Here is a 25,415-nt window from a genome sequence, read left to right on the forward strand (position 1 = left end):
AAATAATTCCCCAACCTCCTCGCCCCACAGCCCTGGTAACCACCATTGTTGTTCAATTGCTCAGTCGTGTCTGATTCTTTGAGAACCCATGGACTGCAGCATGCCAGGCTTCCCTGTCCTTCACTGTCTCTCAGAGTTTGCTCAAACTCATGACCACTGAGTCAGTGATGCCATCCAACCATCTCATCCTCTTTCGCCCCCTTCTCCTCTTGCTCTCAATCTTTCCCAGCATCAGGGTCTTTTCCAGTGAGTCAGTTCTTTGCATCAGGTGCCTAAAGTATCAGAGCTTCACTTTAGCATCAGTCCTTCCAATGAATATTCAGGGTTGATTTCCCTTAGGATTGACTGGTTTGATCTCCTTGCAGTCCAAGGGACTCTCAAGAGTCTTCTCCAGCACCACAGTTTGTAAGCATCATTTTTTCAGCACTCAGCCTTCTTTATGGTCCAGCTCTCACATCTGCACATGACTACCAGAGAAGCCATAACTTTGACTATATAGAGCTTTGTCAACAAAGTGATTTCTCTGCTTTGCAATATGCTGTTTAGGTTTGTCATAGCTTTTCTTCCAAGAAGCGGGCGTCTTAATTTCCTGGCTGCAGTCACTGTCCTCAGTGATTTTGGAGCCCAAGAAAATAAAGTCTGTCACTGTTTGCATTTTTCCCCCCATCTATTTGCCATGAAGCGATGTGATCGGATGCCATGATTTTTGTTTTTGAATGTTCAGTTTTAAGCCAACTTCTTCACTGTCCTCTTGCACCTTCATCAAGAAGCTCTTTAGTTCCTTTTTGCTTTTTGTCATTAGGGTGGTGTCATCTGCCTCCCTGGGTTACTGATATTTCTCCCAGCAGTCTTGATTCCAGCTTTTGTGAGTCATCCAGTCTGGCATTTCACATGATACACTCTCAATATAAGTTAAATAAGCAGGGTGACAGTATACAGCCTTGACATACTCCTTTCCCAATTTTGAACCAGTCCGTTGTTCCATGTCCAGGTCTAACTGATGCTTCTTGACCTGAATACAGGCTTCAGGAGACAAGCAAGATGGTCTGAGATTCCCATCTCTTCAAGAATTTTCCACAATTTATCATGATCCACACAGTCAAAGGCTTTAACATAGTCATTGAAGCAGATGTTTTTCTGGAATTTCCTTGTTTTGTCTATGATCCCATGGATGTTGGAAATTTGATCTTTGGTTCCTCTGCCTTTTCTAAACCCAGCTTGTACGTCTGGAAGGTCTTGGTTCACATACTGCTGAAACCTAGCTTGAAGGATTTTGAGCGTTAGCTTGCTAGCATGTGAAATGAGTGCAACTGTGGTAGTTTGAACATTCTTTGGCATTGCCCTTCATTGGGATTGGAATGAAAACTGACCTTTCCCAGTCCTGTAGTTATTGCTGAGTTTTCCAAATTTTCTGGCCATTGAGTGTAGCACTTTAAGAACATCATCTTTTAGCATTTGAAATAACCACTGATATAGTTTGTTAAATAAACTGTCCTAGGTACCTTGTATAAGAAGAATCAAAAAATATTTGTAGTTTTGCTTTTGTTCACCTAGCATAATGTCTGCAAGGATTGTCGATATTGTGGCATTTGTTTTTCTTTTCTTCTCTTACGTCCTTCCCTCTTTTCTTTTTTATTAATAGCTGTTTGAATGGGAGTGAATAGGAAAAGGAGTACATCAAGGCTGTATATTGTCACCCTGCTTATTTAACTTATATGCAGAGTACATCATGAGAAATGCTGGGCTGGAAGAACCACAAGCTGGAATCAAGATTGCCGGGAGAAATATCCATAACCTCAGATATGCAGATGACACCACCCTTACGGTAGAAAGTGAAGAAGAACTAAAGAGACTCCTGATGAAAGTAAAAAAGGAGAGTGAAAAAGTTGGCTTAAAGCTCAACATTCAGAAAATGAAGATCATGGCCTCTGGTCCCATCTCTTCATGGGAAATAGATGGGGAAACAGTGGAAACAGTGGTTGACTTTATTTTTTGGGGCTCCAAAATCACTGCAGATGGTGATTGCAGCCATGAAATTAAAAGACGCTTACTCCTTGGAAGGAAAGTTATGACCAATCTAGACAGCATATTAAAAAGCAGAGACATTATTTTGTCAACAAAGGTCCATCTAGTCAAGGCTATGATTTTTCCAGTGGTCATGTATGGATGTGAGAGTTGGCCTATAAAGAAAGCTGAGCGCAGAAGAATTGATGCTTTTGAGCTGTGGTGTTGGAGAAGACTCTTGAGAATGCCTTGGACTGCAAGGAGATCCAACCAGTCCATCCTAAAGGAGATCAGTCCTGGGTGTTCATTGGAGGGACTGATGTTGAAACTGAAACTCCAGTACCTTGGCCACCTGATGAGAAGAGATGACTCATTTGAAAAGACCCTGATGCTGGGAAAGATTGAGGGCGGGAGGAGAAGGGGACGACAGAGGATGAGATGGTTGGATGGCATCACGGACACAATGGACATAGGTTTGGATGGACTCCAGGAGTTGGTGACGGACAGGGAGGCCTGGCGTGCTGCGGTTCATGGGGTCGCAAAGAGTTGGACACAACTGAGTGACTGAACTGAACTGAATGGGAGTGAAGTATTTTGATTACATTTCTCTAATGATTAGTGATATTGAGCATCTTTTCATGTGCTTATTGACACATCTTCTTTGCAGAATGTCTACTCATTTTTTACTCTGATTGTTTTTCTTGTTGTTTCATTTTAGGAGTTTTGTGTGTATTGTAGATGTTAATTCTTTATCAGATAGATAGGTGATTTTCCCATTCTGTGAGTTGCCTTTTGATGTGAGTTGTCTATTAATGTCCTTTGATGCACAAACTTTTAAAATTTTGAAGAAGCTCAGTTTGTCTATTTTTAATTTTGTTGCCTGTGCTTTTGGTGTCATATCCAATAAGTCATTGCCAAGTCCAATTCAACGAAGCTTTTCCTGTATGTTTTCTTCTGAGTTTTTTTTTTTTTTTTTTTTCCACTTTAGGTCTTACAGTTAGATCTTTGATTCATTTTGAGTTTATTTTTGGATATGGTTTTAGGTAAGAATTCAAATTCATTCTTTCACATTTAAATATCCAGTTTTCTCAACACCATTTGTTGAAATGACTGCCCTTTCCCTATTGAATAGTCTTTGCATCCTTGTCAAAAATCATTTGGCCATATCTGCGAAGATCTCTAGACTCTGTCTTCTCTTGGTCTGTATGTTGTCTCTATGCCAGTACCACATTGTTTTGAATCTTTGTAGTTAAGTTTGAAATTAGAAAGTTTGAGTCTTCCAGCTTTGTTCTTTTTCAAGATTGTTTTGGCTATTTGAGCTTCCTTGAGCTATGAATTTTAGGATGGATTTTCTATTTCTGCAAAAAAAATCATTGAAATTTTGATAGGAGTTGCATTAAATCTGTAGATCAATATACTATTTGTATCTTAACAATATTAAGTGTTCCAGTCTATGAACATGGGGTGTCTGTGTGTTTATTTATATCTTCTTTAATTTCTTTCAACAGTGTTTTGTAGTTTTCATTGTACAAGCTTTTCGCCTCTTTCAGCTCAGTTCAGTTCAGTCGCTCGGTCGTGTCCGACTCTTTGTGACCCCACAAATCGCAGCACACCAGGCTTCCCTGTCCATCACCAACTCCCGGAGTTCACTCAAACTCACGTCCATCGAGTCGGTGATGCCATCCAGCCATCTCATCCTCTGTCGTCCCCTTTTCCTCCTGCCCCCAATCCCTCCCAGCATCAGAGTCTTTTCCAATGAGTCAACTTTTCGCATGAGGTGGCCAAAGTACTGAAGTTTCAGCTTTAGCATCATTCCTTCCAAAGAAATCCCAGGGCTGATCTCCTTTAGAATGGACTGGTTGGATCTCCTTGCAGTCCAAGGGACTCTCAAGAGTCTTCTCCAACACCACAGTTCAAAAGCATCAATTCTTCGGCGCTCAGCTTTCTTTATAGTCCAACTCTCACATCCATACATGACCACAGGAAAAACCATAGCCTTGACTAGACGGACCTTTGTTGGCAAAGTAATATCTCTGCTTTTGAATATGCTATCTAGGTTGGTCATAACTTCACCTCTTTAGTTAATTCCTAAATTTGTATTCTTTTTGATGCTGTTGTAAATGAAATTGTTTCACGATTTCTTTTTCAGATTTTCATTCTTAGTGTACAGAAATAAAAATGATTTTTGTGTTTTTGTTTTGTATTGAAATTTACTGGGTTTTTTTCGTTCTGACAGTAGTGTGTGGAACCTTTGTATCTACATATGAGACTTTGTCATCTGCAGATAGTGATAAATTTACTTCTTCTTTTCCAGTTTTGGTGCTTTTTTTTTTTCTTGCTTAATTTCCCCGATAGAGTTTCTGATCCTGTGCTGAATTCAAGTGGCTGAAGTGGGCATCCTTTTTTGTTCTTTAAGCTTTCATTTTATAGATGTGGAAATATAGGCCCAGAGAGGGACATTTACTCACCCAAAGTTACACAGCAAGTTCATAGCGAAGTAGGAACTGGTACCCAAATCTCAACTTCTGGTCCACTGTCCTTTCCTTTATATTTGTGTTGTTGTTTAGTCACTAAGTCGTGTCCAACTTTTTTGAGACCCCATGAACTATAGCTCACCAGGCTCCTCTGTCCATGGGATTTCCCAGTCAAAAATACTGGAGTGGGTTGCCATTTCCTTCTCCATGGAATCTTCCCAACCCAGGGATCAAACATCCATCTCCTGCATTGGCAGGCAGGTTCTTTACCACTGAGCCACCAGGGAAGCCTTTTCTTTATTTTGGGTTGCCAAAATTAGGGATTGCTTGTTATGGAAAGGAGGCAACATCAGTCTCTTATTTATTCTAAGTTCACTTAGAATATTTTCATATCAGTTATTCATAATAAATAATAGTCTTGAGAAATTTTAGTATTATGGGGTTTTCTGCTATTTTGATGTCACTCTGATCTTTTTCATCTAATGTACGTAACTTAAATGTTTGCTTATGTTTCAGAATGTCATTATTTTTCTTTGTATTTCTTCAGCGCAGTTACAATTGGAACTGATATGTTGGAATTGGACTGCCATATCACAAAAGATGAGCAAGTTGTAGTGTCACATGATGAGAACCTAAAGAGATCAACAGGGATCAATGTAAACATCTCTGATCTCAAGTACTGTGTAAGTTAAATGCATGATAAACTAATAACTAATAGGTATTTTAATAAGATTTTTAAAAACACTAAGTGCCAGATAGCACTTCAGTAAATAAGAAAAAAAGTTAAAGATTAATGAATGTCAAAGGAAACTTAAAAAACTATTCTGACTTCCAGTGAGACTTTGTATTCATTACATACATTTGTGAAGACTTACTTTAATAAATATTTCAACGAAATTACCAAAGTCCTCAAATGTAAAGCTACTGAAGTTCAACTTGTTGCAAATATTCTACAATTTATTTGATTCAGATTATATATATGAACTAGTTTTAGTCTTCGGGAATAGGAAAAAACCCTTTAAAAATCTGATTTTAGTAGTTTATATGCTTATTATAGTAAACTGATAAATGGAAGAAAAACAAAGCTTAATTCTACCACCTGAAGAAAACTTCTGTCGACAGGAAGCTATCTTTGTATATACTCTGAATGTTTTTTACATGGTTGTGTTCTCATTGTATATTATTTATATTGTATTTTTAAACACTTTAACATTATGGCATGACGTACATTTTTTTCCTTTTTTTTAATAGACTTTTATTCTTTAGAACAGTTACATCCGCACAAAACTAATCAGAATATGTAGAGATTTCCCAAATCCTTCCTGACCTAGCATAGGTACAGCCTCCCTCGACTATCAGCATCTTGCTCCATAGTGGCGCATTTGTTACACTGACACATCGTCACCACCCAGAGTTCATAGCTTGCATTAGGATTCACTCTCCATGTTGCATATTCTGCAGGCGTTGATATGACATACATGAAAATAACTTGTATCCACTAATATAATGTTATACAGCATAGTTTCCCTGTCCTAAAAATTCTCTGTATTCTAGCTATTCATCCTTCCTGCTCCCCAGCCCCTGACAATGACTGGTCTTTTTATTGTCTCCATAGTTTTGTTTTTTCCAAAGTATCATATAGTTGGAATCATACAGTATTTAGCCTTTTCAGATTCTATGCTTATTTTTCATAAACATTTCAAATGACTGAAGTTATTATACTGAGTGGATATATTGTTATTTTTAACCATTCCAATTTGTTGGGTATTTGAATTAGTTCTACTTTCACCATTAGGAATAACATTGCCCTGAACATCTATTTATATGCATGTAAAGATAAAGTTTTGTAAAGATAAAATTTTCTGTATATTTAAAATTATTTCCTGGTATTTCGCTGGTGGTCCAGTGGTTAAGACTTCAGCTTCCAATGCAGAGAGTGTGGGTTCAATCCCTGATTGGAAAGCTGGCATCCTACATGCCTTGGCAGCCAAAAAAACTAATATTGAACCGATATTGTAACAAATCAATAAAGACTTTAAAAATAGTCCACATTTAAAAAAATTTTTTTAATAAAAAATTTATTTCACCAAATTAGTTCTCAGGCTTCCCTGGCAGCTCAGAGAGTAAAGAATCTCCTATAATGCAGGAGACCTGGGTTTGATCCCGGATTGGGAAGATCCCCTGGAGAAGGAAATGGCAACCCACTCTAGTATACTTGCCTGGAGAATTCCATGGACAGAGGAGCCTGACAGGCTATAGTACATGGGGTTGCAGAGAGTCAGACATGACTGGGCGACTAACGCACACACACAAATTAACTTTCAGCAGGGAAATTATTGGATAAAAAATTAGGAATATTGTAGTTATGGGTTTTTTTGGCCATGTGACTTGTGAGATCCTAGTTCCCTGACCAGTGATTGAACCCAGGACCTCGAGGCAGAAACACAGAGTCCTAACCAGTGGGAGCACCAGGGAATCCCTGATAGTTTCTTAATATATATGGAAAGTTGCTGTTGCCAGCTTGGATTTTTAAAGTGTTTAAAAGACTTTTTCTATCTGATATTACAAGAATTTCCATTTTGCCACACCTTTACCATTTGGGGCACTATAATTAAACAAAGAATTTCCTGATTTGCTAGATTAAATTTTAATTAGCATTTCCTTATTAATGAGTTTGAAGATTTTTTCTTTATGATTTTTTTTCCCTTTGAATTGTCTGTTGCTGATATTTTTCTACTGAGATCTTTGTGTATTTATTATTGACAAATGGTTTGTATCAGTACAGATTTCCTGTAAGTCACGAAAGTCAGTAATTATACGGTCAATTTGCTGCCGGGGCTATTCTGCTAAAGAGTTTACTATATAAACATTTGTAGATTTCATTTTTGTCTTTTTCAAAGAAGCAAATCTTTATGTCTTAATGTAAGATGCTAAAATACGTTTTATTTTTTGAGAGTTAACTTTTTTCAATCATATCTTTTAAAGGAACTCCCACCTTACCTTGGCAAACTGGATGTCTCATTTCAAAAAGGTAATAATTTACATTTGCAGACAAAATGCTTACACTAGCATATTCATTTATGAATATACTAAGTGTATTCATTTATGCTGAGAATTAGAAATACATGTGTAATAATTTATGATAAGAAGTGTTAACTAAAAGTCTTCCCTCAAAGCTTGTTTGTACAGGCCTACAAATCTGAAATCTTGATGGATATCTAAACCTGAGATGATGATGCCCAAAGATTTATTAATGACTCATTCTATCTAAATTTAGTTCATTTAAGTCTGAATATTAATTATGAGAAACTCATATATTATTAGGGATACTTTGCACTTCTAAAGCTTCAAATTCTAGAATATTACTATAACTTGTAGTAAATAATCCATCATAAATAAGAAGAATGAAAAGAAATTAAAGGGACCCCTTTCAGATCCTTGCCGATTCTGTAATTTTTTCATTCTATGTTATTTAGCTACTCCATATTTTAAATCAGTAAAAGAATTCCGTTAGTCGAATAAACCGTCCATTTCCTAGTCATCTTCATTTTCTAATCAGCAACATAGTTGTTGTTTTTTTTCTTTTGAGGGAACATTTCCCACAAAGAGACATGTCCCTTGGTCCGATGTGTTAGTTACATTAGGATGGAAAACACACCACCTCGAGTTACAGGTGCTGAGCGCCCTTCCCTTGACAATCCAACCTCATGTTTTGAGTTGACTCACATGTAACTCAGGAAAACTGCATGATGTTCTTGTCATGGTCCTTGGTAAAGCTTACATATAGTTGAAACCTTGGTTAAATGTCAAGGATCTTGTTGATACTAATTTTCAAGAAGACCTGTAACCACTCTGTGAGCTAAACTTAAAATTGGCCAGTATAATTTCTCCTTGATTGAGAAACCTTGTTGTTGCTGTTGTTCAGTCACTAAGTCATGTCCAACTCTTTGCGACCCCGTGAAGAAACCTTAGAGAGCCAAATAAAAATCAGAAACCTGTTTGCATGGGCTGTCTCTACAGGACGTTTCAATGTGATGTTTGTGGGGGGTTTTTTGACTTGGCCTTCCAAGTAAGTATCATTAAGCTTTTGCTGATTTGATGAAACACCTTTCATTCTTATAATTAGTAGGATTATAACTTGCAGAGCTGTTCAGTACTGGTGTCAGTTGTGGACTTGGAAAAGTTAAGAAAATTTCCTAAGTGAAGTTTTTCCCAAGTTTTCCTTTGTAGAGAGCAAAGCCAAAGCCTCACAAAGTTTATAAGATGCTTTAAGAAAAAAAAAAATTTGTTCCCCTGGTTTTATATATCCCAAATAAGTCATAAAACTTTTGAATGGGAAGAGACCTTTGAAATCATCTAACCCTGTCTCCTCTTGTTACAGAAAGTAAACTGAATCCTAAATGTGTAAATTTCCTTGATTAAGGTCATATAACAAGAAAATGACAGACCTGGGACTTGAAACTAGGTCTTCTCCTTACCAGGCCAGTGTTCAGCTATCTATACTGCCCCTGTAGCTACAGAGTCTCTTCAAATCGCATGTTAGTAGCAATGCCATGTACTCTCAGATTTAATGATTAACAATAATTATCCTTCATTCATATTGTATTCAAGTAATATCATAATTAGCTTAAAGGCTGTGCCTCACACGTGAGGTTTTTTGTATTTGAAACAGACATATATGGTAGTGTAAAAACTTGACTCAGATTAGGCAGAAAGTTGTTCAGTTTTTTTCCTCTTCTGTTCCCCTGCTGGAACTGTTGTTTTCTTCAAGTACTGGAGGAAGGGAGAGAAAGCAAAAGGGAGAGAGGGAATCAACTCTCAGAGGAATACAGATTTTAGGCCTCTTGCTTGCTTTGTGGTTCACAACTTAGGTGAGGAAGAATTGAGTGTTTTCTTTTTACAGGTGCTTTGATGTACCACAGGCTACATTAAAAAGTAAACTTAAAGAAGGAACATGAAAATGTGTTAACTAAAGGGTTTATTTTTATCTGTCATGCTTACTTGAAAATAACCTCTTTTCCATAAAAATTACGTAGTTTGGATCTAGATTTGACTGTAGTGATCTGTTTGAAAGTTCTAGTATGCTCCAGAGCCATTTCATGTGTTCCATCCACCAGCACGTCCTATGGTACACTCTGAATGTAGTGTTCATGTTTTCATGTTATTTTCCTCTTTCCCTTTTGGTAGTATTGCCCCGCTAGTTATTCTCTGCCTGAACAATATTGGGTACACACTTCTTCCTCCAACTCTTTATTCTGTGCTGACTGAGTCATCTAATTTAAATATCTTCATATCACGTTAGCACACATTCTCTTAGCACGTTTTCATTTCCTTGTTTCCCTCCCACTATTTGATTCAACATTATTCTTATTGTGTAATGTGTCATGTTGCTTTTCCAAAGTTAGTTTTGTCTGACCTTTTTCCAAGTTGAACCTTGCGTACATCTTACTTAGGTGTGAATAGCTATTGTCTATGGTAATTCTTTCGACTGCAAAATTAATTTTTCCACATTGAATAAGCTAACAAAAATTTAGCTAGAATGGCGTTGCCTAAATATAGCTTTCTATACTGATAGAAATGTCCTACATTTGTACTGTATGATACAATAGTCAATAGCCACATGTGACTGTTGAATACTTGAAATGTGGTTAGTATACCCAAGTAACTGAATTTTAAATTTTATTTCATGTTATTTATTTATTTATTGCCACACCATGCAGCATGGGGGAATCTTAGTTCCCGAACCCACGCCACCTGTAATAAAACGGCAGAATTTTTAACCACTGGGCCACCAGGGAAGTTCCCTATTTCATCTTAATTTAAATAGCCCCATGTGGCCAGTGGCTGCCATATTGGACTGTACAAATAGTACATCACGTTCAGACTTTTTAAATTATAAGTAACAGAGACCAGTTTATAGGACCATATCCTAGAGAGGATCATAATTAAACATTATGGGATCCTTGGGCACATAAAAGGACTCTTTTGCTTTATTCCATTGTTCTGCTTCTCTTGGGTCTTCTTTTACTATAGATGGATTTGGGGCATGTGGCAGGAATGTGATCACTGACAACTATAAATTCACATCCTGCCTGTACTGTGACCCCTGCCTGTACTGTGACCTTACTTATGAAAGGTTCTAGAGAAAGGCACTGATTGGCTAGACTTGGATCATGTGTCCATCTTGAACTAGTCATGTGGATAAAGGGACAGGCTGTTATGATTGGACAGGCTGTTATGATTGGGCAGACCTAGGTCATTTGCCTACTTGTGAGAGTGAGTGGGGAGAAGGCCTGTTTTTGACAACCCAATCAGAACAATTTAGAATGCAGCAGATGCAATTTTCCTAGGGAAGGAAGGTGGCTGGTTAGATAAAAACTATAGCTAAATTTTTGTATATTAACATAATTAATTTTTATAGTTCAGTTCTGTAGTCTAAGTCCAAACTCTTTGAGTTATCAGTACTAGAAATCCATCTGAAAATAGTTTAAGAGAAGTTTACAAGAATAATTTATTGTTTTCTCATAACTAAAAAGTCTAGAGGTTATATGCCTTCAAACATAAATGATTCCAGTTGCTCAAGCAATAATTTGTCTGTGTCTTATTTCCATTTCTTTATTCCATTTTCATCATGTTAGCTTTGTTCTCAAGCACATCTTCTTCACATAAAAATGGACCTCTGATAAGTTCAAAAGTACAGGATCCGTTTTAGGCAACATCTCCTGTGGTCCATATTTTTATGCTTGAAAGGTTATGTGCTTTCTCTGTGTCTGGGAGACAAAGCCAAATGATTAACAGTCCCATCAGAATGAACCAGGGCCCCATCTGAATTATAAGGCATAGTAAAAAGGCAGTAAGAATAGAACACAGAATAGACAAATGATAACATATTTTTTCTTTTTTTTAATTTTCCCATTCCCATGCTGCTTTTCACACGAGCCTGTGTTTTAAAAAGTTTTAGAACTTAGACTCAAATTACTTTTTTTGATATGCTTGTTTGTTTTGGTTTGCTGTACAATAAGGATGAAATAAAGGATCTTTGACAATTTTGTTATTCATGCATTAGTGGAATTGAAGTTTCAGATGGAAGGGGAAATTTTATAATAGTTATATAGTATGTATAGTATATTATATAAGTAATTAGAGCAAATGGAACTAAGGAAAGAATAAAATAACCCTCAGAAAATAAAAAGAATGATTAAAAATCCTCTTCTAATTTTTTGTGACTCAGTTTTCTTTGAATAACTGCATTGATATAATTCTTCAACCCATTACTGAATTAGTATGCATTTCCCTTGCCTAACCATATTATTCACAGTCTGAAAAATTTACTGATGATATCATAGCAAAACTTTAGAAACAACCTCAGTTTCCAGTAGTAAGGTCTAGGGGAGGAAGAATTTTTTTCTTCTATTCTTTTAGTTTCTCATCTAGACTCTGTAACAAAAAAGATTAACATGAGAAAAACAGAAGTTTACTAATGTGTATGTGTCATGGAGGAAACTCAGGGATGAATACTCAAAGGTATGGCTAGAACTTGAGTTTATATAGCATCTTAAACAAGCAAACAAAATCCAGTAAATTTTCAGAGAAGTGATAAGACAAAGGAAAAAAGGACTTTGAATGTCTAGAGTGGCAAATGGTGGGAGGGTAAATATGGGGGGTTGATGGAAGATAAAGACTAATCAGTAGTTTGTTATATCGAGTCCTTTGGTGCTGATAAGGGTCGAGGGTTGTTGCTTATTTTTTGCACAATTTAGTCTTGTTTTTAGGCAGATGGAGGATGGGCATAGAGAACTTTTCTTGTATCTGCTTCTTCTCAATTGCCTCTGCTTCAGAAGATTCCTTATGCCAAAATGGCATATTTTGGAGTGACAGATTATGTTATCCTTCAAGGAGACTGGTTAAATTTTAAACCCTTAAATTTATTTAAAATAATAACTGCAGGATAGGATCCGTGGATTCTATCAATGTAAATATCATGGTTATGATATCATACTACAGTTTTGCTAAAGGTTACCATTGGGAAATCTGGGTAAACCCTGCATAAATCTCTATATTGTTTCTTAAAACTACATGTGAATCTACAGTTATCTCAAAAAGTATAATGGAAAACTTTTCATCGTAATTATAAATACAGTATACTAGCATTTATTTTTACTTATGTGAAAAGATCAAGTTAAAACCTGAAGGGACACTATATTATAACATCATTAGATTATGTATAGGGAAAAAAGAGGAGAGAAAGTACACCAAATGGTCTCAGTGGTTGTATCTAACTTGTTGGATTTCTAGATGATTTTTCTTTTCTTCTTTATACTTTGCATCATTTTGTAAATGTCCTGTTATGACTGCATACTCTTAACTTTCTAATCATCAAAAAAGTGATCTTTTAAAAATACATTTAAAAATCTTGCTTTCTCAGCATGCCAATGTGAAGGAAAAGATAACCGAATTCCATTACTGAAGGAAGTTTTTGAGGCCTTTCCTAACACTCCCATTAACATCGATATCAAAGTCAACAACAATTTGCTGATTAAGAAGGTACTTAAGGCATTGCCTCCTCTGAGCGTGTTGCAATCCGATTTCACGAACTAAATACGGCTAGTGCAGGTGCCTGCATAGATTGATAATGTTCAAGGAAATGTGATACTCTAGGGACCAGCATTGTTTTAAATACTACCCTGGTAGAAGAGATCACTCTACTGTAGGAAAGCCTGTTTTCAGAGTGACTTGTCATGTCTCAGTCACTGAGATAAGCGTGAGCTCCTGTGAACCCCCATGGCTGTGGCATTTATGTAATTAACTTCTTCCAGTTTCACTTGTTTCATTTGTACTTAGTTTATGTCCAGTTACTAAACAGTTGTATTCTATTAGATAAATCATATAGTGGTAGATGTAATTTCTTGTACTTTATGAAATAATCTGAATTTAATGATCAGTTCTTTCAAAATTTTATACTATGCACCAGCAGATAGTTGTAATCCATTTTATAAGTAAAATCACGTAAGTGGATTTACAAAGAGTCACATGAATAAAATTTTGAATTTTCACATGTAGGTTTCGGAATTGGTGAAGCAGTACAGACGAGAACACATAACAGTGTGGGGTAACGCCAGCTATGAAATTGTAGAAAAGTGCTACAAAGAGGTAAGCTTCAAAAACAATACAGAATGAAAAAAAAAAGATACAGAATGATCTTTGTTGTTGTTATATGTCTATAAAAGTTAAGTAATTATAGCCATAATTTTTTTAAAATATCTTATTTCATATAGCCTTGTTACAAAGACAGATAGTATTGGATGGAAGCAGCTAACCAGAAGTTTACTAATAGACATAATGAATTTATAGATAGAAGGTTTAGTAGATAATGGACCTTGCAATTAAGTTCACTATGATTGGACTGGCTCACAGAATTATTATTTTCACATGATAATATTAGTTGTTTGCCAACATGTTATTCATTTTATTATGTATATATGTGTGTCTTTTAGTGTCTGGTTTTTGTTAGGTAAGCAAAATTTTTTTGCATAATTTTGAATGAAGGAAAGTATTTAGTCCTTCAACTTTACAACTCAAGCTTTTCTTTACATTACTTCCCAAATAGAGTTAAATCATGGTTATCAGGTTCAATCCAGTTCAGTTCAGTCGCTCACTCGTGTCTGACTCTTTGCAACCCCATGGACTACAGCACACCAGGCCTCCCTGTCCACCACCAACTCCCAGAGTTTACTCAAACTCATGTCCATTGAGTCGGTGATGCCATCCAACCATCTCATCCTCTGTCGTCCCCTTCTCCTTCAATCTTTCGCAGCATCAGGGTCTTTTCAAATGAGTCAGCTCTTCTCATCAGGTGGCTAAAGTATTGGAATTTCAGCTTCAACATCAGTCCTTCCAATGAATATTCAGGACTGATTTCCTTTAGGATGGACAGTATGAAAAGATTATCAGGTAGTATTTTGAATTACAGCCATCCACCAATTGAAATGCTTCTGTTTGAAGAAAATATATCTATAAAAATTGGATGTATTTTGAAATGGTATACTAAGCCTCTACAAGAAAATTTAGCTCATAGTCAGCTAAGAGGATTTGAAATACAAACAGTTAAAAAATCTTAAGCATTGAAGATTCTCTTTCAGAATACAAGTGATGATGCAGTAGGAATATCATAACACAAGGTACAGTTCTGAAATACAAAAAATTCTTTTGAAAAGGCCTTCCTTCCTGGCAAAGAAGGAAAGCATAGATCCAAAATCAGCACCATTATAATTAAAAGTACAATCAAAAGTAATGAGGTTCTCATTAAGGCAAGTAATAAGTTTTATTTATCTGTGTACAAAAGGACAGAACAGAATAATCAATGGGCTGAGTGACTTCAGATCCCCAAGAATATAGAACTGAGACAAAAGCAAGATAATATACTGGAGACTTCATGACCTGCTGATCTTTGTGTGTGTGTGTTAGTTGCTCAGTCGTATCTGACTCTGCGACCCTATGGACTGTAACTGGCCAGGCTCCTCTGTCCATGGGATTCTCAAGGCAAAAATACTGGAGTGGTTGCTGTTGCCTTCTCCAGGGGATCCTCCCAACCCAGGGATTGAACCTGCGTCTCCTGTATGGCAGACAGATTCCTCTCCATCTGAGCCACCAAAGAAGCCCCTTTTTACATCATTTTTTTCAATTTTTTTTTTCAAATTAAAAACAGTGATAATAGCAAATGCTGGAGAAGATGAGGAGAAACTGCATCTCACATGCATTGCTAGTGGGAATGTAAAATAAAATAGCCACTCTTAATTAAATGAGTAGTTTCTTAGAAAACCAAACATACATTTAGCATATAATCATCAATCTTACTCTTGGGCATTTATCTCAGTAAAGTGAAAATGGTGCACATGAAATTTTTTAATTAAGGAGGTAGCAGGAGGGAATTCTCTGTTGTGATGGAGCAGTTCTGTGTCTTGACTGGTGGTGATTACACATATCTATACATGGATTACAGCTGCATCTGACTATACACATGCACAAATGAACACAAGTTTTAAAAACGCTGAAAAGTGAGTAAGGTGGACAGTCTAACAGTAATATATCACTGTCAATTCCTGGTTTTGGTACATCTGGTTACAGATGGGGCAGCTGAGTTAAGAATAAATGGGACTCTAGTATAATCTTACAACTTCCTGTGAGTTTATAATTATTTCAAAATAACATGTTCACTTTTGGCCCAGAATCACAGAACATTCCCCTTGATTCACGTATTTTTCTAGACATCTCTGGGCTTCTGTCATTTTAGAATTTAAAAACTCCCAAGATTTCAGCAGTAATTTTCAAACACCTAAGGAAGAATGTCTCAACAATAATTGTCATTTGTACTATGAACATGCTTATGTAATTCATGCATCTTTTATAATTCTTAAATTACGATGTATAAGAATTTCATATTAGCTCTTTAATTCCCAGATGCTAGAAGCTAAAAATATAAAAGAAGGGGAGGATGGTGGAATGAATTGGGAGACTGGGACTGACATATATTTGCTACTATGTATAAGATAGGTAACTAAGAAGAACCTACTGTATAGCACAGGGAACTCTACTCAGTGCTCTGTGATGACCTAAATGGGAAAGAAATCTAAAAAAGAGTGGATGGAGACTTCCCTGGTGGTAGTCCAGTGGCTAAGACGCCATACTCCCACTGCAGGGGTCTGGGTTTAGTCTCTGGTCAGAGAACTGGATCCCGCATGCCACAAAAAACATCCCCTGTATCACAGCTAAGTAGCTGATAAATATATATTTTTAAGTGACTGAATATTAAATAAAATATGTTTTTGCATGATTTTTTTCAATATATTTTATACAGAAACATTCAAATGTATTAAAATTTTTATTTGTTTTAAAGATAGACATGGGGGATCTGGGGGAGGGGAATATGGGGATTTGTTTAATATTAGTATGGAGTTTCAGTTTTGCAAGATGAAAACGTGAATATTTGTAACACTATTAACATATATCTGTATCATATCCTATTTTAAAAATACGTATAGTTATTGAGTATGTAGAAGGTTACTGAATATTTCATATCATTATTTCTTTATCTCGTTCCATTAAATCTGATATGTTTAATCTCTGGTGATAAAGACTAGCACCAACAGACAGGACTGGTGCTGCAGAAGCGGAGAGTGGAGAATGGAGAAACTTGAGTATCGGTTTATACTGTAGGACTCCAGCATAGATCCTGACCCATTTGTCGAGGACCAGTCATTTCTAAGTGTGGTGTATTTGGAAGTGGATGTTGATGATTTAGGGAATACTTTAAACAGATGTCAAGATACAGTCTTGGGAAATTTTGAAGGTTGTGCAATAATCCTCTGATATTGTTTGTGTCTTTTAGAATTCGGAAATTCCTATACTCTTCAGTTTACAACGTGTGCTGCTCGTTCTTGGCCTGTTCTTCACTGGCCTCTTGCCCTTTGTGCCCATTCGAGAACAGTTTTTTGAAATCCCAATGCCTTCTATCATATTGAAGTAAGTGATTACCCTGTTTTCATCAGTTAGCAATTACTGGAAAACTAAGACAAAGACTTAGAAAGATTGAAGATGGGAGGAGAAGGGGACGACAGAGGGATGAGGTGTTTGGATGGCATCACCGACTCAGTGTCCATCACCAACTCCCAGAGCTTGCGCAAACTCATGTCGATCGAGTTGGTATGCCATCCAACCATCTCATCCTCTGTTGTCCCCTTTTCCTCCCGCCTTCAACCTTTCCCAGCATCTGGGTCTTTTCCAGTGAGTCAGTTCGTCCCATCAGGTGACCAAAGGATTGAAGCTTCAGCTTCAGCATCAGTCCTTCCAAAGAATATTCAGGACTGATTTCCTTAAGATTGACTGGTTTGATCTCCTTGTAGTCCAAGGGATTCTCGGATACTTCATAATTGTGTAACTTCTCTACTGGGTATAAAGCCTTGCTTTTTACACACTAATTTACTGTTAATACGAAGGTAAAAATGTATAAAACACTTAGAGCATTGCCTGGCAAAAAATAAGCCCTCAATAAATGATAGCTTTTATCGTTAAATTATCTTTATCATTTTTATTTAACAAAGATCTTCATCTCACATGCTTAGAATGTCATTCCTAGCTGTAAATTTCTCTGGAGCTTCTGGGGAGATCATTTAAATGTGGTTTCACCTGCATGAGAACTTTTTTCATCCCCACAGAACTATAAAAAATCAAGCTGAACATACAGCAATCATTAGAAAATATCAGTAAGAAAAAGCAGTTGGTCAGCACTCTTGTACTCAGCATCTGTGTTTCATGCTTGTCTTCCAGTTTGAGTTTGTTAGTTATGTGTATGCTTATTTTATCTATTCCTGATTACAATAGTATTTATTAGCAATTTCTGTAGCTGTTTCTTAGATGAAACAACAGAAATTGCTTCTTGTCTACAAATAAACTATTTTCATTTGCTAAATTAAAACAGTTCCTAGCCATTTATCCCTAAACTACTTCGCTTTCCTCTGGTCTAGAATGGCCTGTTGTGCTCTCGAGATCATCTGCAGGTGTTCCTTTTAGAAGGAAATGTTATTAAATTACAGATGTGAACAGATTTCATAGGATTAATTTTTTTCTTTAAAAAGTGATTATGGATTAAGACAGTGGTAGAATATTGTTTGTATATTTTTTTAATGAAAGACAGTGAATACTTCCTAAGGCAACGTAATAGTTTGTGTTTAATGAGGTAATTAATATTTCAAGTTTTTTAATTCTTGGGATTCCTGAAATTGCGATTAGAACTTTTTACCTCAGGTAGAGTTAGGAGAATACAAGGAGTTTATTTAGAAAGTTTCAAATAAAAACTGAAAAGAGAAAAAATTAATTTAAGGACTCCATTGGTGGTCCAGTGGTTAAGAACCCGTCTGCCAAGGCAGGGGACATGGATTTGATCCTGGGTGGGGAAGATTCCAACATTCCAAGGAGCAGCTAAGCCCATGAACCACGACTACTGGGCCCACGTGTCATAACTGCTGAAGCCCGCATGCCTAGAGCCCTGCGCTCTGCAACAAGAGGAGCCACTGCAACGAGAAGCCCGCATGCCTAGAGCCCTGTGCTCTGCAACAAGAGGAGCCACTGCAACGAGAAGCCCGCATGCCTAGAGCCCTGCGCTCTGCAACAAGAGGAGCCACTGCAACGAGAAGCCTGCATACCTAGAGCCCTGTGCTCTGCAACAAGAGGAGCTACTGCAATGAGAAGCCCGCATGCCTAGAGCCCTGTGCTCTGCAACAAGAGGAGCCACTGCAACGAGAAGCCCGCATAGCTAGAGCCCTGTGCTCTGCAACAAGAGGAGCCACTGCAACGAGAAGCCTGCATACCTAGAGCCCTGTGCTCTGCAACAAGAGGAGCCACTGCAATGAGAAGCCCGCATGCCTAGAGCCCTGTGCTCTGCAACAAGAGGAGCCACTGCAACGAGAAGCCCGCATACTACAAAGAGAAGCCCGCATACCTAGAGCCCTGTGCTCTGCAACAAGAGGAGCCACCGCAACGAGAAGCCTGCATACCTAGAGCCCTGTGCTCTGCAAGAAGAGGAGCCACCGCAACGAGAAGCCTGCATACCTAGAGCCCTGTGCTCTGCAACAAGAGGAGCCACTGCAACGAGAAGGCCGCGTGCCACAACTAGAGAGTAGTCCCTGCTTGCAGCAACTGGAGAAAGCCTGTGCACAGCGATGAAGACCCAGCACAGCCAAAAATTTAAAGATAAATTTTAAAATAAATAATAAATTAAAAAAAAAGAATTTAAGTTGGGAGACTCAGAATAATCCTAAGAGTGTAGATAAAAGGAGTTAGAAAGGAAACAAGAATCAAGATCTGGGGAGAATGAAAATCACTGTGCACTATAACTCCAAAAGAGGCTGAACAGTCTTCACAGTAGAAAGACTTAACTAGTCAGAGAAGCCTCTGGGCACAGCCCAAAGTTAATGACACAGCTGATGCTCTCAGCATCAGAGAGGCTGAAGGAACTCATTGTAGGTCTGAAAGTCAAGTGTACTCTTTCAGTAGGAAACATGTCTTAAAAGGATGCACCTAGGTCTTCAAACATTGAAAGTGAAAGGAAAAAAGTGTTTTTAGGGGTTTTTTTTTTAATCTCATTTTTAACCCCAAATATCTTTTAGTACATAGTGAAGTTTGGCTATGTGTTTACATCTACTGCATACAGAATTACAGCAAAGGCAAGAGAAAGAGGCCTCACCAAAAAAGGAAGAAACATGGGTTCTGGGTACCCGGGATCTCCAGAAAGATAACTTTTAAATTTTAAACTTTGAAGAGTGTAGCAAAAAGTTAGCCTGAAATCATGAAAATAGAGAATCCAAATGGGCTTTGTTCTAATTTAATTTTGTCCTTTCCCAGATTTTAAGATAGGACACTGAAAGATGAACTCCCCAGGTCGGTAGGTGCCCAATATGCTACTGGAGATCAGTGGAGAAATAACTCCAGGAAGAATGAAGAGACGGAGCCAAAGCAAAAACAACACCCAGTTGTGGATGTGACTGGTGATGAAAGCAAGGTCTGATGCTGTAAAGAGCAATGTTGCATAGGAACATGGAATGTTAGGTCCATGAATCAAGAAAAATTGGAAGTGGTCAAATAGGAGATGGCCAGAGTGAACATCAACATTTTAGGACTCAGTGAACTAAAATGGACTGGAATGGGTGACTAACTCAGATACAGCCATGAAATTAAAAGACGCTTGCTCCTTAGAAGAGAAGTTATGACCAACCTAGACAGTATATTAAAAAGCAGAGACATTGCTTTGCCAACAAAGGTCTGTCTAGTCAAAGCTATGGTTTTTCCAGTAGTCATGTATGGATGTGAGAGTTGGACTATAAAGAAAGCTGATGCCAAAGAATTGATCCGTTTGAGCTGTGGTGTTGGAGAAGACTCTTGAGAGTCTCTTGCACTGTAAGGAGATCCAACCAGTCCATCCTAAAGGAAATCAGTTCTGAATATTCATTGGAAGGACTGATGCTGAAGCTGAAACTCCAGTCCTTTGGCCATCTGATGCGAAGACTGACTCATTGGAAAAGACCCTGATGCTGGGAAGGATGGATGGCGGGAGAAAGGGACGACAGAGGATGAGATGGTTGGATGGCATTACCAACTCGATGGACGTGAGTTTGAGTAAACTCCGTGAGTTGGTGGTGGACAGGGAAGGCTGGAGTGCTGCAGTCCATGGGGTCGCAGAGTCAGACACGACTGAGCCACTGCACTGAACTGAAGCATATACCAAGTACAATCAAGGCACTGATTTTTGTTCTTGAACTTGTTTTATCACACTGATATATTCCTGTGTTTCTAATTTAAATTTTATTTTCCCTCAGGCTGAAAGAACCACACACCATGTCCAGAAGTCAGAAGTTTCTCATCTGGCTTTCTGATATGTAAGAATTTTAGTTTCTTGATATACATATTATTGTTTTAACTCTTAAATATGATGCTTATAATCTAGAGCAGACTCTCTATGTGTAATTTGTAACCAGGATGAGTTGAACATTGTACAAATGGATGTGTATAAATCATTTAGAACTAGCTTAATTACTAGTCATGAAACCTTAGGAGGAATTGAAAGATAATCTCATCAAACTCAGGAGAAAACTGAGCACCTGGCTACCCAAAGTTAAATGATATACGTGGCGTGTCAGTAGCAGACCTGGGATGTATACCCGTCCCCTGCTACTTACTCACTGTTTCCACTAGCCTGCACTCAACAACATGGTGAAAAGAAGCGTGTACAGCAACACAACACATGTAAGAGTGTAGATTGACTAATGGCGCATTTCTAAGGAAGAGCTACACTGAGACTTAACAGCAGGATGGAAGCCCCACCTGTACAGTGGGCATCTACTTTAGAGAAAATGCCTTAAAGTCTAAGACATGTTGAGTGTAATTTTAGGTAAAACCTACCTCCATATTGCTTTAAAATAGAACCTTGAAAACAAATAAAATACACTGGAACCTTGGTCCAGCGGCTAAGACTCCATGCTCCTTTGCAGCACAGAGGGACTGGGCTCATGCCTGGTCAGGGCACCAGATCCCACAAGCCGCAACTAAGGGGTCACAACTAAAAAACCCTACAGGCCACAGCTAAGACCCAACACGGCCAAAGGAAAAAGAAAGTGGAACCTTGAATGCCTTGAATGCTTAAATAATAGTCGTAAATCACAAGCATTTTTTTTCCTTAGCTCCTCTTTCAGAGTTTGAAAACTAGTTTTATCTTTTCTCTGTGCCACAGGGTTTATTCTTTTTTGCTTTATTCCTGATGTCATTTGTAGTTTTTAAAGATGCTGTTTTGTTTTGTTTTGTTTTTTGGCCCTGCCACATGGCATGCAGGATCTTAGTTCCCCAACCAGGGATTGAACCTATGCCCCCTAAACATGGACCACCAGGAAATCCCCAAGGATGCATTTTAGCTGGTGTTAAATGCATATGGTTTTTCATTTCTGCTACTTAATCATTCTAATAGACTAAACAGAATAGAAATAATATGTATAACTTTTCAGTACAAAAAGCTTTCATCTTGCTCAAGTGACTTGTATTCTAAAAGTTCACTTTTTAAGTTATTTGGAGCTGAAAAAAAAAAAACGTTTTTTTCTTTATAAAGGATAGCGTAATTAATGAACATTACGTTTCTAAGATAACTCACAAAAGACTAATTCACTTTGTAAATGGACTGTGACTGTATAGAATTTGACCCACGTTCACTGCCTTATTTTGATTTGGGAAGTTAGAACACAGACTCCCTAGTTCTTTCTCACTCAGTACGGCGCCAGCAGGAGAAGTGAGGAAGCCTGGTCTCCATTGAGCTGCTTCAGGAAGAGTGGCAGCAAAGAGCAGAAAGGAGATCCAGCAGTTAAGATATAAACCCATCCACAACAGCTATTACTGCTTGAGGCCGTCCCTTGCTTCTAGAGCTGAAACATCAGGATTAAATCCAAGTAGGGATTAGAAACTCTAAACTGACTGAATTAGAATTGAGGACTAATTGTAGTCCTTCCTTAGGACTGAGTACCTAAATCTTTTATGCTTTTCTTTTCTAGTTTACTAATGAGAAAAGCTCTGTTTGACCACCTCACTGCCCGAGGGATTCAGGTAAGTTTTTGTAATGATGCATTCTAGAAAGAGCATAGTTTACCAGTTCAACACAAGTTTAGAGGGCAGTAACTTCTGACTAACTTGATTTGGTCCTAACTCTGCTGCTTTTACTGGTTCTCATATGAAGACCTTAAGCTCTGCCTTATAGTTAACAAGATAGTATTGGTGTTTCAGTAGCTAGAGTTCACCTATAGGTAGGTGAGAACTGAAGCCAGAGGGTGGGATAGTCATATTTAGTGAGCAAAGTGGGATTTGTTTAAAGGGCTCAATGATTTCTTAAAATTGCAGAGTTTTTTGTTTTTGGCTTTTATTTGCTGCTGCTGCTGCTTTCTTTCTTTCTTTCTTTCTTTTGCAGCATTTATTCCGAGGCCATAAGTTATTTATTTCTTCAGTTTTTCCCTGGGTATCTTTTTCTTCTGTACAAGCTCCTCTTCTGGGTTAGGAACAATCACCTGTTCTTTTTCAGTAAGGGTCATCTCAGTGGGGCAGGGAGAGCTCATGTCTGGGCTGATCTGACCATGAGCTCTGTAAGTCCTACCCACGCCTTGGGAGATTTGCTCACCAGAATTGCTCAGTGACCAGAGAATCCATCTACATCCAGAGTCCACATCTAAGCCTTTAAGTTCAGCGTGACTCTCTGCATTTTTGCGCATGTGCAGTAAAAATGCAGCAGTCTTTTTGGGCCCCTGACCCAGTGTCCAGCCCCGCTGTTTGGCCTGCGCATACCCAGCACCTCCACCATTGTAATGATGGAATGGCACGCATGTTGCTTCTGTAAAGTGACATCCTTCAAATACTTGGTGGTTTTCCAGATATGCATACCCTTAATGGGCTGGGCAGTTTCACAAGTGTTCTTAAAGGGAGCGTGAAGATTTGAACCTCTTGATTTACATGATTTTGTGGAGTTTTCTGGGTTAAATGATTGGCGGACCATTTTTAGAGGTCACCTCAGACCACTTACCAGAAAAACTTTAAGTTGCACGTTATTAAAAGGTTGTTTCTAAGTGTACTGAGATTGTAGTGGATGCATGCTAACATAAAGATAATTTGCTGTTTTAACATTTCTTCTTATACTTCTCATTTTTCTAATTTTCAGGTGTACGTTTGGGTATTAAATGAAGAGCAGGAATACAAAAGAGCCTTTGATTTGGGAGCAACTGGGGTGATGACAGACTATCCAACAAAGCTTAAGGATTTTTTACATAATTTTTCAGACTAGAAAAGGATGTACTCAGAAGCATTCGAAGAAAACATGAAAAGACCTAAGAAAAAATGTTTTCATTATTTCCCTAAGCCATTTCCAGAATGGTAAAAGGTTTAATCAGTTAAGTGTTTATTACCTCATTTTTAAGCCTGTCCGAGAATGTAGAAACTATATATTGTATATTTATTTTAAACAATATTGCATATTTTACATTTTTAAATAGTTTGTTTAGAAAGATAATTGTTTATGAGATGTAAGTAGAAGATTATTGATCAAGATTTCTGTATTTGATGCAGTATTCTACTATCATAAGTAATTCTGAAATCAAAGGCTGTTGGATAAATTTGAAATTAGCCTTCACTGGAATAAGATCAACTAGTTAGTAAGACAGAATTATTGAGGGTCATTACAGCTCTTCAGGTTGTCTCATTATTTCTAGGTACACCTTAGTTACAGGGGAAAAATGTTGTGGAAAGAGAGCTTGGAAATCAGTGATGTAATTATCTGACAAGTTGTACATTGTTAACAGAGGCAGACTCAAAGAAATAACTGAAAGTTTGTTAAATGATCAGAAATAAAATCTGTAGACTGAATTCGAATTTCTTGATTGTTGTCAATAGGGACATTCTATTTGGAATCTTTTTCAGGTGTGTAACAATTGCTGCTGTATTTCTTTTTTTTGGTAAAAATTAAAATTGGACTTAATAATTGTAAATTAAGATGCTAATAGTCAGATTTTTGTTTTCTCTAACGAAATGTACATTTTCCATTGTTAGCAATGACCAACTGTCTGGGCCTACATCTAGATTTTAAATAACATCTTGAGTCCTAATAATCAGAACAAACTGATGAAAGTGCATATCATTGTGTCTAATACTTATAGGATAAACCACTTGCTCCTGATCTTTAAGAATTTATTCTTCTGAGTATTAAGTGGGAATAGAATTTCTCAAAGCATTAGACATCACTTTCTCAGATTTTCTAGTGTGACTTCATGTAAATCTGTTTATCATCTTTTTGACTTATTTTCATTGTCTCTTTGGAAGGTAAATATAACCTGGAACAATAAGCATCTTAGACCTAGATTCCACCTCTCATTTGGACTTTGCCAGCTAACAGTTATGAAGGATAATCATACTGTCCCACCTGTCCCTGGATGACATAAGTAACATTTCTTTTTTGTTTAAACTGAAATAAAAATTTCAAGAACAAAAGAATTTATTGGTGTTTTCTTTTTTGCCGTTATAATTCCAAATATGCTTTATAATTTTTTTCCAGAATTTAATGAGGTGGTAAATTGATAATATAAGTAAACACACTGAGACTTCTCGCTCATATAAGGAAAATAAAATATGGAAACACTTTTATGGTAAATTGCCTCTTGGCATTTGAATAAATAACTTGGGCAGGTAATCCATTAAATCTGTCATTTTCACTTTCACTTATATAATGTATGATTATAGTTGCTAGAGATGCTTTTGATCATCATTGATATAATTCTTTTTTACAGTTTCCCTGTTCCAAATTTGCTTTGTTGTGATTCAGTTATGATGCAGTTCATATTATAGGACCAGCATATATTTTGTGTCAATCAG

At 37.3% G+C, this 25,415-nt stretch overlaps 1 protein-coding gene across 3 annotated transcripts in view; it reads left to right on the forward strand.

Moving 5' to 3' along the window:
• The window catches only part of GDPD1 (glycerophosphodiester phosphodiesterase domain containing 1), a 50,708-nt gene extending 25,671 nt beyond the window's left edge, over positions 1-25,037 (forward strand). Inside the window, exons 3-11 of one of the 3 annotated variants that reach the window (XR_003030725.2) lie at positions 5,026-5,161; positions 7,464-7,509; positions 12,904-13,022; positions 13,539-13,628; positions 16,864-16,997; positions 20,846-20,905; positions 22,562-22,613; positions 23,713-23,940; positions 24,867-25,037. Coding sequence is in view for 2 of the 3 variants with exons in the window: in NM_001435055.1 (NP_001421984.1) it covers positions 5,026-5,161; positions 7,464-7,509; positions 12,904-13,022; positions 13,539-13,628; positions 16,864-16,997; positions 20,846-20,905; positions 22,562-22,613; positions 23,713-23,835 (760 nt within the window). In the remaining variant the exon portion in view is untranslated. Of the gene's footprint in view, positions 1-5,025; positions 5,162-7,463; positions 7,510-12,903; positions 13,023-13,538; positions 13,629-16,863; positions 16,998-20,845; positions 20,906-22,561; positions 22,616-23,712 lie in introns of all 3 variants that reach the window. The other 2 variants (XM_024980440.2, NM_001435055.1) reach the window with 2 other exon arrangements.
• The last annotated feature ends 378 nt before the right edge of the window (positions 25,038-25,415 follow it).

Source organism: Bos taurus, chromosome 19 (assembly GCF_002263795.3).
Source record: "Bos taurus isolate L1 Dominette 01449 registration number 42190680 breed Hereford chromosome 19, ARS-UCD2.0, whole genome shotgun sequence".
Lineage (NCBI taxonomy): Eukaryota > Metazoa > Chordata > Mammalia > Artiodactyla > Bovidae > Bos > Bos taurus.